Below are 14,635 nucleotides of genomic sequence, written 5' to 3' on the forward strand. Positions count from 1 at the left end.
TCAGCTCAGCACTCACGGAGTCACAGAATGAATTCAGAGGTTGGAAAAACCTCTGAGCTCGTCGGCTCCGACCTTTCACCTACTAAAACTCGCGCAGCAGTCGCGGTTGTGAGCAGCGGGGCGGTGTCCGCAGACCCAGCCCCCGCAGTCCGCGCCGAGCCTTTGGCTCCGCTCTCTTTCCCAAGCTCGCTGCTTGTTAATTTCAGCCCCGCCTGAAAAATTTCCTTTGCAGGTTTTGCCGTGCTTAAAACAAACTCTTTTCAGGCGAAGAACTTGTTACTTCCCTCAAGTTCCTGTAGCACAATTCCTATCAACATTTCCGCAGTGCCAGATGTACCTGTTTAGCATCCGTTGTCCTGCAACAGCAATCAAGGAATAAAGAAGGAAGGAGAAAGAAGGAAGCTTCAGGAAAATGGAGGAAATAAGTAAGAGGGCACATGAGTCTCTTGAAGTGTTGGGGGCGGAGGGCTGTGAGCTCCTTGGCAAGAAGAGTGGTGTGAGTTGTTTCAGAACTGCTTTGTTACAGTAAATGAAACAAAAGGACACGTGGTGGGAAATCACCAGAACTAATACAAAAATGACAGAAAAGCAGTTACATTGAGATTAGCAAAAGGGCTGGGCAGATAGACAGCAAGAGGAAACAAAATGATTGCCAGAGAGGAGATGAGTACAGCGGCTGTGTGCTGGGAGGAGCCTTGAGAGGTCGCTTTGCTCCAAAGCACGCCAGTACCTTCCTAGAGATAACAGCACCGATGTCATCTGGAACGTGACACTTCGTGAAAAGACTATGCTTAACCAGTCCCAGGACAACGGAATGGCCAGGGACAAGTAACTGGAATGGGAGTACACAAATGCCAAGAGCCTGGGCAACAACACAGGAACCTGACCAACTGGTGCATGTTGCCAAACCAGATGCTGCAAGTAGGCAGGAGAAAGGGTGGAATGGGAACTGTGACTGGAAAACAGGTGGTTTAGGGAATGTATTAGCCAAGAAAGAGAAAAATAAAAGGTAATGGCTCTACAGTAGTAATTAGTGACAAACAACCTCATAAATAAATGAATAAATAAAACAAGAGTTAGCCAGTAACCCAAAAGATATAATGGGAATTAAAAATACTTCCAGGGTATAGTTTCACCTTTGAAAGGGATTACTATACATAATGGAGCCGCTGTAGCAATAATTTGGGGAGTCTCATGCTCCTAGATAGGCAGAGACATAAGATGAGACAATAAAGTGGAAGAGAGAGGAAAAAAATGCATAAGCCAGAACACAATAAATCACAAGTGAAGGAACAGGTGCCCATCCAAAAATCATTCTCACCAAGATAAGGGCTGCGTCTCAAAAGCCAAGCTGGCACTCAGAAAGAAACTGCCTAGGACAGATGATTAAGCTTCACTGAAAGACGAGCAGCTAGCCAAGCCAGAACTCTCTCTCTGGTGTGCTCCACTGTGAAGTTATTTCAGAAACATTCTGGATTTTTGTACTAAAGTATAATGTTTTTCTAAGAAGTTGCAGTAAACTAAGACCTGAAAAGGAAACTTGCACAAAGAAATCCTATGCCATTGAATCCTTCTGCTCCAGACTAAGCAGAGTTTACAAAGCAAACATCTTGTGTTAGGACCAACCTCACTCCTCAGATGCTGAGTACAGATCACCTGCAGCCACTACTGAGGACAAACACCCCAGACCTCTACTTCACAAATGTTTTACTCAATGCATCAAAAGTCGGAAGAGAAACGCACAAAGAAAATCAGGTATTATGGATGCTAACTCTGAAGCAGGGAGCACAGTGCCTGTGGAATAGCAGGCCACATAACTTTCTCAGTCTCGCCTCAGAAAGTGGCCTGGGAAATCATAAGGAAGAATTAAAACAATCCTCAGAGATAGAAAACAGCCTTGCAGGTGCTGTTTGTCAGTTCCTTGTTTTCTTGCAAGAGAAGGTCGAGGGGTGGTGATCCCCACTGACCAATGATGGTGATGTGTTAGTGTACTAACCAATAAGAGTTTTACTTTTCTGTACTTTCATGTATCAGTCTATAAAAGAAGATCTGTGGTAATAAACCTCAAGGGAGATAGAGCTCTCCTGTTCAACTCATGAGAGAGTCTGTGTCGTTCTTCTTGCCGTTCCCAGTACAGTGACAAGGTACTCTAAAAATCTCTGACAAATAGGGCACAATTATCTTAGTTTTTTGCTGATACCAGATTCACATGGCAAATTTCAGCTACTGCTGTGAAAGACTGGAAGGATTAATTTGACATTTTAAACCCTTAAATTGAAGTCTCTGCTACCAGTGAATGTTAATTTTGAAATCTAGGACCAGAGAGAGTGAAAATTACTCCAGCCATCGTGTATCATGCTGGAATTTGGTGGCAGTCCCCACAAGAAGAACCAGGCTGTATCAAACCACAGTAGGGCAGGAAGAAGATGCCAGGCATCCTCTTCCTATGGGGACAAGTCAGTGGCTGACAGGGTCCCCAGCAGTGGTGAGACACACTTCTTGCCTTCCTGCCAAACAAATGTGTATGTGTTAATAAAAGGTGGTGCAAGCTGTGAACCTGCACCAGCATAAGGAATGGTGATGAAGAAACAAGGCGCACCTTCATGGAAATGTTCAGCACACAGCTGAAGAACCAGGTGACATGATGGGTGAGCAGCTGGCTCACAGGTCAGGTGTAAAGACTTACAGTGAATGGGGTGACATCAGGGTGGCACCCGTGTGTCACTAGTGGGGTTCCACAAGGCTCCATCCTTGGCCCAATTTTTTTCAATGTCTTCATTAAAGACTTGGACTCAAAGACATACTAAGTAAATTTACTGGTAACACCTTGTACTTGCTCCTTGTGAGGATGTTGAGGACAGTCATGAGGTCTCATCTCAGTCTCCTCCTTTCTTCTCAGCTGCTCCTAATAAAGTTTCCCCTCAAGGTCTTTCACCATTCACATGGCACTCCTTTGGACATTCTCTAAGAAGTTTCTATCTTTTTTGTATTGCGGTGACTAAAATATCAGACAGTACTTGAGGTGAGGCCACCCCAGTGCAGAGCAGAGCAGGACGATCCCTTCCCTTGCCCGGCTGGCAACGCGGTGCCCCCCAGGCCACGGCTGGCCCTCCTGGCTGCCAGGACGGAGCTGCCCGGAGCAGGGCAGAGCTGCCCTCTGCGACATGTCCCAGCAGGACCGGGCGATCCCGCCCCGTCGCTGAGGAGTTGCACCATCCCGGTGCACCGCACCTCGCCGGCGGAAGCCGCAGCCCGGCGGAGTCCGGGCCGCCGTCGGTGCACGCTAAGGCTCCTCAGGGGCCCGGGGCTGCTCCTCCACCGCCGTGCCCCCGCAACCCGTCCGCAACCCTGGCCCCGCGCTCGGCGTCCCGCCCGCAATCCCGGCCCCGCGCTCCGGCTGCCGCCCCCGCCGCGCTGCCACGTCCCCGCCCGGCGGGGCCAATGGGCGGCGGCGCCAGGTGTGTGTTACCTGCACCACGTGGGCCGGGGGTGGGCAGGTGGTGCCGCGGCCCCGCACAGAAAAGCTCGCAGCCATTGCGCCTTTCCCAGGGGTGCAGTTGATGTGGGAGCGGCTACCACCCACCTCGGGGAAAAGGGGGTGGGGAAGGCGGGGGAGCTGTGCGCCTCTCCCACGCCAGGTCCTTGGGCAGCGAGGGGGTTCTGCCGCTTGGGTCTTGCTTGGAAGCGCCTGGGGCAAGGAAAGTTTCCGGCTTCTTCTCTTTCCCCCCTTCTTCCTTTCCTCCTTTTTATCCTGTCTGCTGGCCCGGTGGCACCATGACGGCGTCTCCCGACTACCTGGTGATTCTCTTCGTGACCACGGCGGGCACCAACGGGGCAAGGTTGGGCTCAGACGAGCGAGAGCTGCTCCAGCTCCTGTGGAAAGTGGTCGACCTGAGGAGTAAGGAGGTATTTTCACCCGACGGGGGAGCACCCCGACCTGCTGCTCCCCTTGGCGCCTGCCATGCTGGACGTGGGCAGGGCGGTCTTGGTGCTGGGCTGGTAACGGGTGTCCCAGGCTGGAGCAAGCTCTGGTGGAGGGTAGGGGCTGGTGCTGCAGATAGGGACCTCCAGCCCGGAGAGCTGACTCACCCCCTCCTCTGCTTTCTCTGGAGCTGGGGCACCTGCATGACGTGCTGGTCCGGCCTGACCGCACAGAACTGACGGCTGAGTGCCAGGAGATCACCCAAGTGGATGTGGAGAGCCTGGCACTGGCTCCACCGCTGGAGCAGGCATTGAGACAGGTGACATCCCATAACTGGCTGCTAAGTGCTGGTCTCCTTTGGGAGCTCCCCTGTGGGGTAGAGGTGGTATCATCATCTGTTAATCCCCACTATCAGAGCAGTGGAGACTGCTACGGGAGCACCACAGGCATATGTGGGCCAGGAAGCTTTTATGTGTAGGGTTTTGTGGGCCTGCCTTTATTTGGCTTGGGAGACACTGAACCCCAAGAGAGGAAGTTTAGGGTCAACTATTTCCCTGCCCTGTGCTCCTGCAGTGCTGGACCCTGAGTGAATCTCAGCTGAGCGTGAGCCCTAATCAGTGTTGGAAGAGGCCAGCTTTAGGTGTCCCCTATTAAGGCTTGTGCTCATCAGTCCTGGGAAGGTGATGGTACTACTGGAAGCTCTAGGTTAACAAGGAAGTGTGTGTGATTCCAGTACTGCCTCAGCTGTCTGCAACCAGCTTTCTCATTGCAATGCTCTTGCCAGTATTGAAAAGGATTTTCTTCTGTCATATGGGCTGTCTGTGTAGCCATATCTCATTAGAAGGGGGGTAAAATGGATGGTTTCCTTGTGAAGAGATTTATTATGGAAGTTAGCATGTGCTTAGCTAGTAAGAAACAAATTTACAGAAGTGAAGGAGTAGGCTTATATGAAAAGGAATTCCAGCTCCATGTTCCTGCTGCCCAGGAATAACGTGTTGCCAGCTGATGACACTGCCTAGTGGAGTCACTCTGATCTCTGTAACGTGTATGTCTTTTCTTGTTCCTGCCAACAGTTTAATCAGTCCGTGAGCAATGAGCTGAACATTGGTGTAGGTACTTCTTTCTGTTTCTGTACTGATGGACAGTTGCACATTAGGCAGGTTCTACACCCTGAAGCTTCCAAAAAGGTATGTAGCTTAAATTTGACTCTTAATGTGCTTTTTGTGATTTCTTGTAAAACAAATAAACTTCCCTCTAGTATGAGGGTTCCACACAACCATAGCACAAACATTGCTCCTGTGTAATATGCGTACTAGGCTAAAGAGCCTGTCTGTGTGGAAGTAAAGTAAAAATGGAAATATACAGTGCCTTGTCCTTATGTGGTCTTGAGATGCCTTTTTAAATCAGAAGGAAGATACTCTTAAACATTTGAGAAAGGAGCAATGTATTGACACTACTTGTAGCTTCTACAGGGTTAACAGGTGAGATTTGGGATTGTTGCTAAATAGTTAACTGTCTTAACCATAAACTGCTTTTTAAAATTTTACAGTCATGCCTAGTTATAGCAACTTTCAATCTTTGGATATTCAGTTGACATTCCAAGGGCAATGTTTGTATTTGTAAGGAGTGGAACAGTAGTTTGAGGCAGGCTGTGAGTTATGATTAGTCCCATGGTCTGGAGTTTTCCATAACTTCAGAGTTGCCAAATCGCTAACAGTGCTATGAAGCCCTGCCTGCTTTTCGTTAGTGATAGGGTTGCAGCAATATGTGAGTCTCTCTGGTTCTGAAATAACTGCCTCAATATTAATAACACCTCATTTTGTGGTTTGGTATGAGTGTGTATTGCTCTGTAACTGAGCTGTTTTGCTCCTGTCATTGTACCTGACTTCTGTGCCCTTCAATTTTCTGCCCCATCTTTGAAGGGACACTGCTGCAAGTCTGTGCTGTTACAAAAGTGATACTGAATGAGCTTGGTTGTAATACTTGTTTGTGCTTTAAGTAGTAATAGCTTTAAAGGCTTAGAAGAGAAACAGTGAGCATTATTCATAGTGAAGGGACAGTTCTTATACATGTACCTTGTCATCTATGACATAACATAAGAAAATGTGGAAACAGGTTTTTAAAAGACTTTCTTCTTGGCTAATAAAGTAAAACTTGTCATCCATTTAAATTATGTGGATAAAAGAAGGGACACATCCTACAATTATTTAAGTTGGTCTGATGTCAGGGATCCTTTTTCTGTATCATCACAGGGTTACAGACAGGAATCAAAGATTTCATCAAAATCTTCTGTTGCTGTTTTGTTAAGAATTGTTCATTTGAAATTTGCTCTGTGCTGCCTGTAGATTAAGTAAACCAGATGCTTATGAGACTTGTAGAAGTTTTTTTGATGAATATCCTAATACAGGGATTGGAGTGTGACAGCACTAAAATCCAGATGGGCAGAAATCTGTAGGCTCTTGAGAAGATATTTGTTTCTAAGATACCCATTCTGAAGCTGTCTAGCAACTCCTGGTATTCAGAGAATGAATTGGCATCAGCCACTCCAAAAGAACATAAATGAAGTACGGAATTTCATTTCACATCAAGGAAGAAAATAATGCTAAAACTAGAGCAGGAAATGTTGGCAAGCCCATCTATATTTTCATAAGTCTTTAAAGAGTATCGTTTGCCTAATACACCTGTCCCTATGCTAAGATAAGCTCTAATGTTCTCAAAGCAGAATTTGTTTTAGAGCTTAAACTGCTTTCTTTGGGCTCCCTAAATGTGCTTTAACATAGGCTGTTATCTGTTATAATGCCAACATGCTAACTAGTTGTTATATCCCAGAAAGCCTTTATGTGTAGTCTGGAAAGGCCTTGCAGGCAACAAACAACCAAAAGGAATATGCAGTATCCTGTCTGGGGTGGAGAGCTAACTGAAGGAGTAAGGGTTTGCACTGGTTTCAACAGCTGCCCCCAAGACTTCTCCATGTCTTTTTTTCCACTCCCAAAACAATTCAAAGCATGTGGTAGATGTACTGGTGGGGCAAAAAGGGTTTAAGTGACTTCTAGTGGGCTACATAACTCGCTTCTGGCTTTGGATAAGCTGCAGTTAAAACCATGCATAAGCTGACAACCACTGCACTGTGTCAAACCCTCTTCTGCACAGTCAGATTTTTTATTTGTTGGAAATAAATCTTTGAAGTGTGACTATTCTCTGAAAACAGCCTTTTCTATAAACTAAAATTCTACAGACTGAATTGACTACCCTCTGGCTTTATACAGTTAAAATTGCAATCAAGAATTGATGATAAATGCAGCAGTAGGAGGCATTTGCTCTCCTACATATATATATTGGATTTGAAGCTCTAGTAATAATGGTAAATGTTTCTCTGGCAGTGCAAAAGCACATGTCTCTTATTAAACAATAGAAAGAGAAAGCTGTTTAAGTGAAAAAGTTTGACTGTACTTACCTGGCTAAGCGTGTTTCTCTTTAGCAAAGACTGTTTGTGTTTCCTACCTATTCTAAAGATACTGTTAGGAAGTTGGGTATCTAGACACAAAGTACGTTAAACTCGCCCTAACTGACTTTGTTCCTTTTACAGAATATTTTATTGCCTGAATGCTTCTACTCCTTTTTTGACTTGCGGAAAGAGTTCAAGAAGTGTTGCCCTGGTTCACCTGAAGTTAGCAAACTTGATGTTGTAGCCATGACAGAATGTATCCTTTTAACAATGATAGTGACTCTGCTGCTGTTACAGTCTTGGCAGATTTTAGGACAGAGGTACATGAGTAATGCTTGCAACACATGTTTAAGGGTGGTATAACTTTAATGAGTGACTCGGAGCTGTACTGTTTTCTCACAAAGATAAAGATAAAAGAATGCTTTCATGGAGAAAATCCTGTATTTCTTCTTGACTTCTGCATGTTTTCTTTACCATCTTTATAGCTGTCTTGCTTTAAACTTCACAGTTTAGTGTAACAAGCACATTTATTTTTAAATTACTCTTGTGAATTGTAATATTAAAGTTTGGGGGTTGAGTTTCATAGCATCAGTTAGATTTTTATTTAATTTTAGGCAAGAGCAGGTACTGGGAGACCACTTTAATTTTCAGGAGAGGAGATGGTTGTTCTTGATGTGACCTTGTAGTGAATCTCTAACACAGGAATGATCCTAAGGCAGGGATGCTGTTGGAACATGTGGTATTCAGTCTTCTAGAAGGTGCACATGCTACACCTCACAAGGTGAGGCTTGGCTGGCACCAAGATGTTGCTCTGTTGGGAATGGCAAGAAGAACGACACAGACTCTCTTGTGAGTTGAACAGGAGAGTTTTTTCTCTCTTTTTCCCTTGAGGTTTATTACCTCAGATCTTCTTTTTATAGACTGATACATGAAAGTACAGAAAAGTAAAACTCTTATTGGTTAGTACACTAACACATCACCATCATTGGTCAGTGGTGTATACCACCCCTCGACCTTCTCTTGCAAGAAAACAAGAAACTGACAAACAGCACTTGCAAGGCTGTTTTCTATCTCTGAGGATTGTTTTAATTCTTCCTTATGATTTCCCAGGCCACTTTCTGAGGCGAGACTGAGAAAGTTATGTGGCCTGCTATTCCACAGGCACTGTGCTCCCTGCTTCAGAGTTAGCATCCATAGCAAGATGCAGTCAGTAGTATGTTTCCAATTTCAGTGATAGATAGGGATGTCTAAAATTACTTTCTGAATGGTCTGAAGTGGTCTGTAACCCCATCCTTTCTGAGTCTTTCCTAGTTTGAGCTTCACAGCTGTGAATTTCACTGTGCCTTCTTCCCTTGCTTCCCTGGAAGTCTCCCCTCTTGCTGCAAGTCTCAATCTTCATCCCAAAAATATTCTTGGACACAGAGCTACTGAGCTATTGAAATAGTGGTCACAAAAGTTGGGTATCAAGGAGGAATAAAGGAATTTGAGATGTTTATTATTGGTGGTTGATGTTGCTGCTAGTGTTCTTAATAATTTTTCCTCTGACTTGTTTTGGTGTCCATTGAGTGGTTGCCATTAAAAGGTGATGTCTGTGGCTTAAGAATTTTTTGAGCTTTCACTGCAGGACTACAATTGCCTGGGCTTTGTACTTGTTTGGGGCATAAAATACATATATGGGGTGGGTTTTTGTGTTTAACCATTCTGCTCTGCTTTATCTGCTTATTAAGATTAATCTCTGCTAGTGAAGGGGCAAAAATTATTTATCCCCATATTCTGACGGAAAGCAGCACAGTTAGAGTAGGATACTGAATCTTTATGTAGAAAAGTGAAATAAATGCTGTGGTGCATAGAAACTGGATGATGGAGATTTCTGAAAGTTTTGGTCAAAAACTTAATACATTGTTTAGGGACTGCTTTGACATGATCTGGAGAAATTAAAGACAATGAGCTTGTTTAGCTGTTTCAGAGAGTTGGCATTGGTTTCTCCCTATGTGAATGTGTGGGGTATGCCTTTCCACTGTTGAAGGAGTTGTATGACTGCAGCTACCTGGAGTGTCACTGGTCTGCTATGGCATGGTGATGGACTGTGTATTCCCTGTCTGCTGGGAGAAGGGTGCAGATGGCCCTGTGTTACCTGACTGTCAGGAAGTCCCTAAAGAGTCAGTGCCACCTGAGAGTAATTTTGGCAGTTGCCAATAATATTTTTCCAAGTTCCTAGAAGCTTCATCAGTCTGTCCACATATACTCAGCTTGAGTCTAAGTTCTTGATAAGATATGCTTCTTAAGGTATATAAACCTAACTTCATTCTGGTTTTACATTTATTTTTGTGGCTTATCTCGTTTTCTAACTGCTGAGGCTCTTAATTGTAAACTTGAGATTTATGCAACATGGCTGAAATTAACTGTCTCTTCCCTATTACTGTGTGAAAGTGTGGGAGCAGAGGATGCAGTGACCAAAAAGGGTAAAACAATTTTTGTTTTTTTTATTGACAAATATGATAATTTTCTTTCTCCTCACCTTGCTGAAACATATCAACTTCATCTCCTCCGTGTTAGAAGCTGTATAGGTTAATTGCATTTGTAGACCATGGACATGTATGTGATGTTTAGGATAAAAGGGTTGTTTAAGCAGGTGCTGAGTCTGAAGACTAGTTCTGTAAGTTGTGTGCAAAGTTGTTTAGTTTTTCTTCCTTTATATATGGCTATGCTGGAGTATGGGACAAAAAAAAACCAAAACAGAAATAAATGCAGCATGTTGGAATGAAGTGCAGATTAGCACATAGAAACTGGTCAAGCTCTTTTTATTCTTGTAGAAAGCACAGCTTCTGGGCCTCACAGCTAAAGAGGGTGTATGAATCTTCCATGATTTCTGCCACAGAAACTACAGTGTGACAGATAGACTAGAATTTGGTGAGGATAGAAGGTTTTAGTATGGAGCTAAGGTACAGACTAGGTATTCAAGAGACTTTCATTTACAGACTGGTAAATGCAGGAGTGGAATGATTTTTGAGCACATCCCTTCATGTATTTACATCTCCATTTATCTGTGTGTAACCTGGTTGTGATCAGTAAGAGTAAACTTTTAAGATACAGTTAGGAGAAATAGTAGGCTATATATCCTACTATAAATATAGGAGAATAGTTAGGAGAAAGCTGGGTGTTTAAACTACACCAAAGTTATTAAAACTTCAGAAGCTTTTGTTTTGATGGGTCACTTCTGATTAAACAACAAATTACAGGCAAATGGGGAATGTGCACAACTGTTCCCAGCTGTCAGGGGAGATAACTTCCTACTGCACCATCAATTCCAGATAGATATTTCGGTATGTAGCACACTGGATTGCAGGTGCTTGGGTATGTATTTCTTGCGGACAAGGCAAGCACCATCTTGTGAAAGAGCATAGAGATAATAGACTAAATAACTGGTTGGGTTATTCCTCCTTTAGAAAGTACTTTGTGGACTCACTTTCTCAGGAGGCTACTTGAAATTTGTGTGCAGCAATGAAACCATTCCAAACTCAAGAGCTCAAGTGAAAGCTTTGTAAATCTTTACTTCCAACCCCTGTAAGAAGTTATACATTTCACAACAGACACTCATTTCTTTCAGATAAAGGTAAAGCAATGTTTAAAATGCTATGAAATTCAAGTGACCAGTGCAGAACTGAAACTAGTTGTAATTGTCTGAGTGCTACTGCTGCCTAACTCATGGTGTCAAAACAGTTCTTGTGTATGAGACAGTTTTCTGGCAGACTTTGTCAGAATTGTGTAAGTGTAATGACAGCAGGACAATTATGAGAAATTTTGAGTAACGAAACTTGAGAGAAGTGATCATGTTCCAGCAGGGAAAATAACTTGGGTCTGTCAACATTTTTTTTTCTTGAAATGTGTAAGCATAAAAAAGGAGTAGGGCTGTTCTTGCACCCTCTGTACCTCCCATACTTGCTACACTTCTTGATTTGCAAAGCTTGCTGAGCCAGTTTTCACCCTGTGAGTGCCTTCAGGGTGGAGTGAATAAAGCTTGCATGACTATTCCTATTAGTTTTGCAGAAGACTCATCCTTTGCCTCGAGATTGGGTGTGCAGAAGCCATTAAATGTCAAATAGCTCTTGCTTCCTCCAGTGCTTGGTTTGCTCCACTCACTTCTAAACTGGATGTGTGAGGATAACTTCTTCCTAGGAGTATCTGCCAGTGTTGTCAGTAGAAACTCAGGGGCACTCCAGAACAGCTTGTTTAATGTGCTGGATATTGTAGTACTACAACTTGGTTTGTTGGGGTTTTATTGTTTGGTTTGTTTTTGTGTTTTTTGCCTGAGTGTCTTGGAAACAATAATGTGGAGCACAATTATAACCAATAGTGCTTATCTCTGGCAATGAAAGCCCGTAACTGGGTATTAGCTGAGAATCTTGGATATTGTTATTTGTATTTCCTGTGATAGTACTCAGGAAGTGGGTCATATTGTATTACCTTTATGCAAAGCATTATTTAGAAAGATGTAATCTTCTGTCTAAAGAGACTTAAATAAGAAACAGAGCAAAGGGGAAAGGATCAGTGCAGAGCACAATTGCAATGCTGTTTCATGTCATCTCAGGTTAAGTTAATTGTTCAATGAGAAAGGAGTTGAGAGAAATGGAAGAGACAGTGGGAAGAAGTCTTGGAGGAGGACACTGGCAGTGAGTGAAGCTGTAGTGATGCATCTGAGGAAATGGTTTAGAAATTTCTTCCATGTTAAAGGCCACCCTAATACAGAATATGCCTTTCCTTCCTGCTCACTTCAACTTGTTCAGTGTTGCAGGAGGTGATACTGCAGCTGCACACCAAGATAAAGTAGTTCCTTGTTTCCCATCCTGCCTTATTTGGGGCTCTCTTTTGCTTGTTGCTTCATTAAGAATATGCATGTGGATGCTACTGCATATATTAGCTTTGGACAGCCATGTCTGGTTTCTAACGCTTCTTTTAAATGTGAACTTGGATTATCCCCTGTAATTGTCTTTCTCCAGTTTCCCAGGAGAGGCGTACTTTAAATATAAACGTACAGAGACATGTGTGGTCTCCTATCCTTTCACAGAGCAAGGGATGGGGTTTATAGACTATTTCATTTATATTTTTTCCCCAAGTACAGTAATTTTTAGTGCTTCTGTCCATAGGTGTCTACCTCTGTGTAGTCAATCTTGTTCATTAGAACACAAATTTTCACTTAACATGCTCTTTAAATATGCAGAAAGCTATCAATTCTCTTCCAATCTTGCCTAAAAGCTGTGCTTCTAACTAATCAGAGGTGAAGGTGTGAGGTTATGCCTGCAATGATGTTGATGACTTTCTTCCTTCCCTCCACTGTGTTTATATTTCTCTAGAGTTTGGCACAACTGACTCCCTGTGTCTGACAACTGGTACTAGCTTCTGTTGACACTAGAGCATTTTCAGGAACTAATTCTCCCATAGATCAGTGTCCTCAGAAAACAGTTTCACAAAGAAAATTGTGGGGTGGGGTCCTGTTTGTTTTTCTTGTGTGATGGCCTCCTTTCAAATTCCTGCCCATTCCACACTGCTGCATTCCCCTCTCTGAATGCTGATCACTTCTAGGGATCTTTGGCTCAGCACAAAGGAAATATTGAAATGTCTTTTCTGTTCTGACAGCACAGTCTAACAGCCAAGCACATGTGTATGCATGTCCCCTGCTGGAATAGCTATTGCAACTCCTGCCCAGTTTCTCTTGACTTTTGACAGAGGAAACACATTTCCAAAATCTTCATAATACTTGGTCCAGCAAGACCAAGGTTCTAACACATGCACCATCAGCAGCTTCTGGTTCCCTGTATGGACAGCAGAAGCTCTGCACAAGCCCCATGTGGAGCTGTTAGGTGCTACAGGGGGATCAGTGGTGAGAAAGGGAGGAGAAGCACTACTCTGCTCTGATACACAAAGTGCCCAGAAATATCTGTGTGGTGCTGCTTCGACACACTTTCTGTCAGAGTCTGTGAGTTATTTTACTTTCCAACCCCCACTTCTGGGGGGGCAGTGGGAGAGGTGAGCTTGAGTTTATTTAAAGCTTAGAAAGAGAGACCGCAATGAAGAAATTTTTTGTTGTTATTGTCGTAATCTCTTAAACCATGCTTTGGGGTTGCTCAGGATTTTTGGCTTGTTTAAGAAAACTATTTAATATTTGCAGTACCTTACCCCAAAGAAGGTACTAGGAGGGTGTAGGGTAAAGGCAATGACTAGTAAGCTATTCCTAGTCAAGCAGTTGGAGGGGAGGAGTCGCTGGTTTAAGTATTCTGGTTTTTAAACTAAGATAATTCACTTAAGCTTCAAATGTTCTTCTAACACCAAGCATCATCCTCTCACATTCCAGTGCACACTTAAAACCAACAAAGCTTCAAAATCAAATTAGCCTGAAGTGTATTTTGTTGGCACAGCAGCTTTCCTTTCCTTGCTGTGGAAGAGGAATGCATTCATTCAGTTCAAGTTATTTTTCATCTTGCAACAAGACAACTGTTAAACAATTTTTTAAAAATCTGTTTTGTAGAACTGACTTGCAGTCATCCTATGAATAATAGGGAAGACTATCTCACAAAGAAATTTTTCCTGGCTCATCTCTTGATGAGATGATACAACAAAGCTGGTATGAGCTGTTTGTTTCTAACAGAAACTGTTCTGTTCCCTGCACTTTATGTGGGCACCTGACAACTCAATTGTTCCTTAGCTCTAGGTGGAGAAAGCTTCCTTTTTCAAGAGGAAAACTGCTATCTTGGACTGGAACATCATAATGCAGGCTCTGGAGCATTTGAAATGTGTTCAATGTAGTCTGGGGGGCATGTAGGCAAATAATTGGTGCACTTGGCTGTTTTCAATGTGTTGCATTACTGTATCTCCATGTCAGAATGGGTCTTGTTTAAGAAACTCTCATTTTTGCTCTGAAGTCTTCATGCAAACTGATACAGCAAGTCAAATGTGCAACACTTATTTCCAGATTTCCTTATTTCTTTTTTCTGTTCTTGATTGTATTTTTTTACCCTTCGGTCCTCAAAGAAACTGAGTGGAAAAAACCTGTTTAAAAATTTGCTTCATAGATAATGCAGTAGAATTGCAAGTAATCTTACAGTCCTGTCAGCCTGTTGGAGAGGGGCAAATATGATGGAAAGCAGGAGATACCATAGTAAATAAACTCTTTACAGTTGTCTGAAAAAAGAAGGTATATGCACCTTAAATCAGACTCACTTGATGAATGTGGGGGTGTTTTTTGGTCTTTCTATGGCCTTCCTATGACAGGA

At 43.3% G+C, this 14,635-nt stretch overlaps 1 protein-coding gene across 3 annotated transcripts in view; it reads left to right on the top strand.

Moving 5' to 3' along the window:
- The first annotated feature begins 3,541 nt into the window (after positions 1 to 3,541).
- The window catches only part of ESRP1 (epithelial splicing regulatory protein 1), a 33,677-nt gene continuing 22,583 nt past the window's right edge, over positions 3,542 to 14,635 (top strand). The window contains exons 1-4 of one of the 3 annotated variants that reach the window (XM_033512345.1): positions 3,542 to 3,906; positions 4,113 to 4,241; positions 4,996 to 5,109; positions 7,509 to 7,623. In XM_033512345.1, the coding sequence (XP_033368236.1) occupies positions 3,775 to 3,906; positions 4,113 to 4,241; positions 4,996 to 5,109; positions 7,509 to 7,623 (490 nt within the window). In that variant the 5' untranslated portion in view covers positions 3,542 to 3,774. The remainder of the gene's footprint in view (positions 3,907 to 4,112; positions 4,242 to 4,995; positions 5,110 to 7,508; positions 7,624 to 14,635) is intronic. The other 2 variants (XM_015618333.3, XM_015618331.3) reach the window with 2 other exon arrangements.

Source organism: Parus major, chromosome 2, assembly GCF_001522545.3.
Source record: "Parus major isolate Abel chromosome 2, Parus_major1.1, whole genome shotgun sequence".
NCBI lineage: Eukaryota > Metazoa > Chordata > Aves > Passeriformes > Paridae > Parus > Parus major.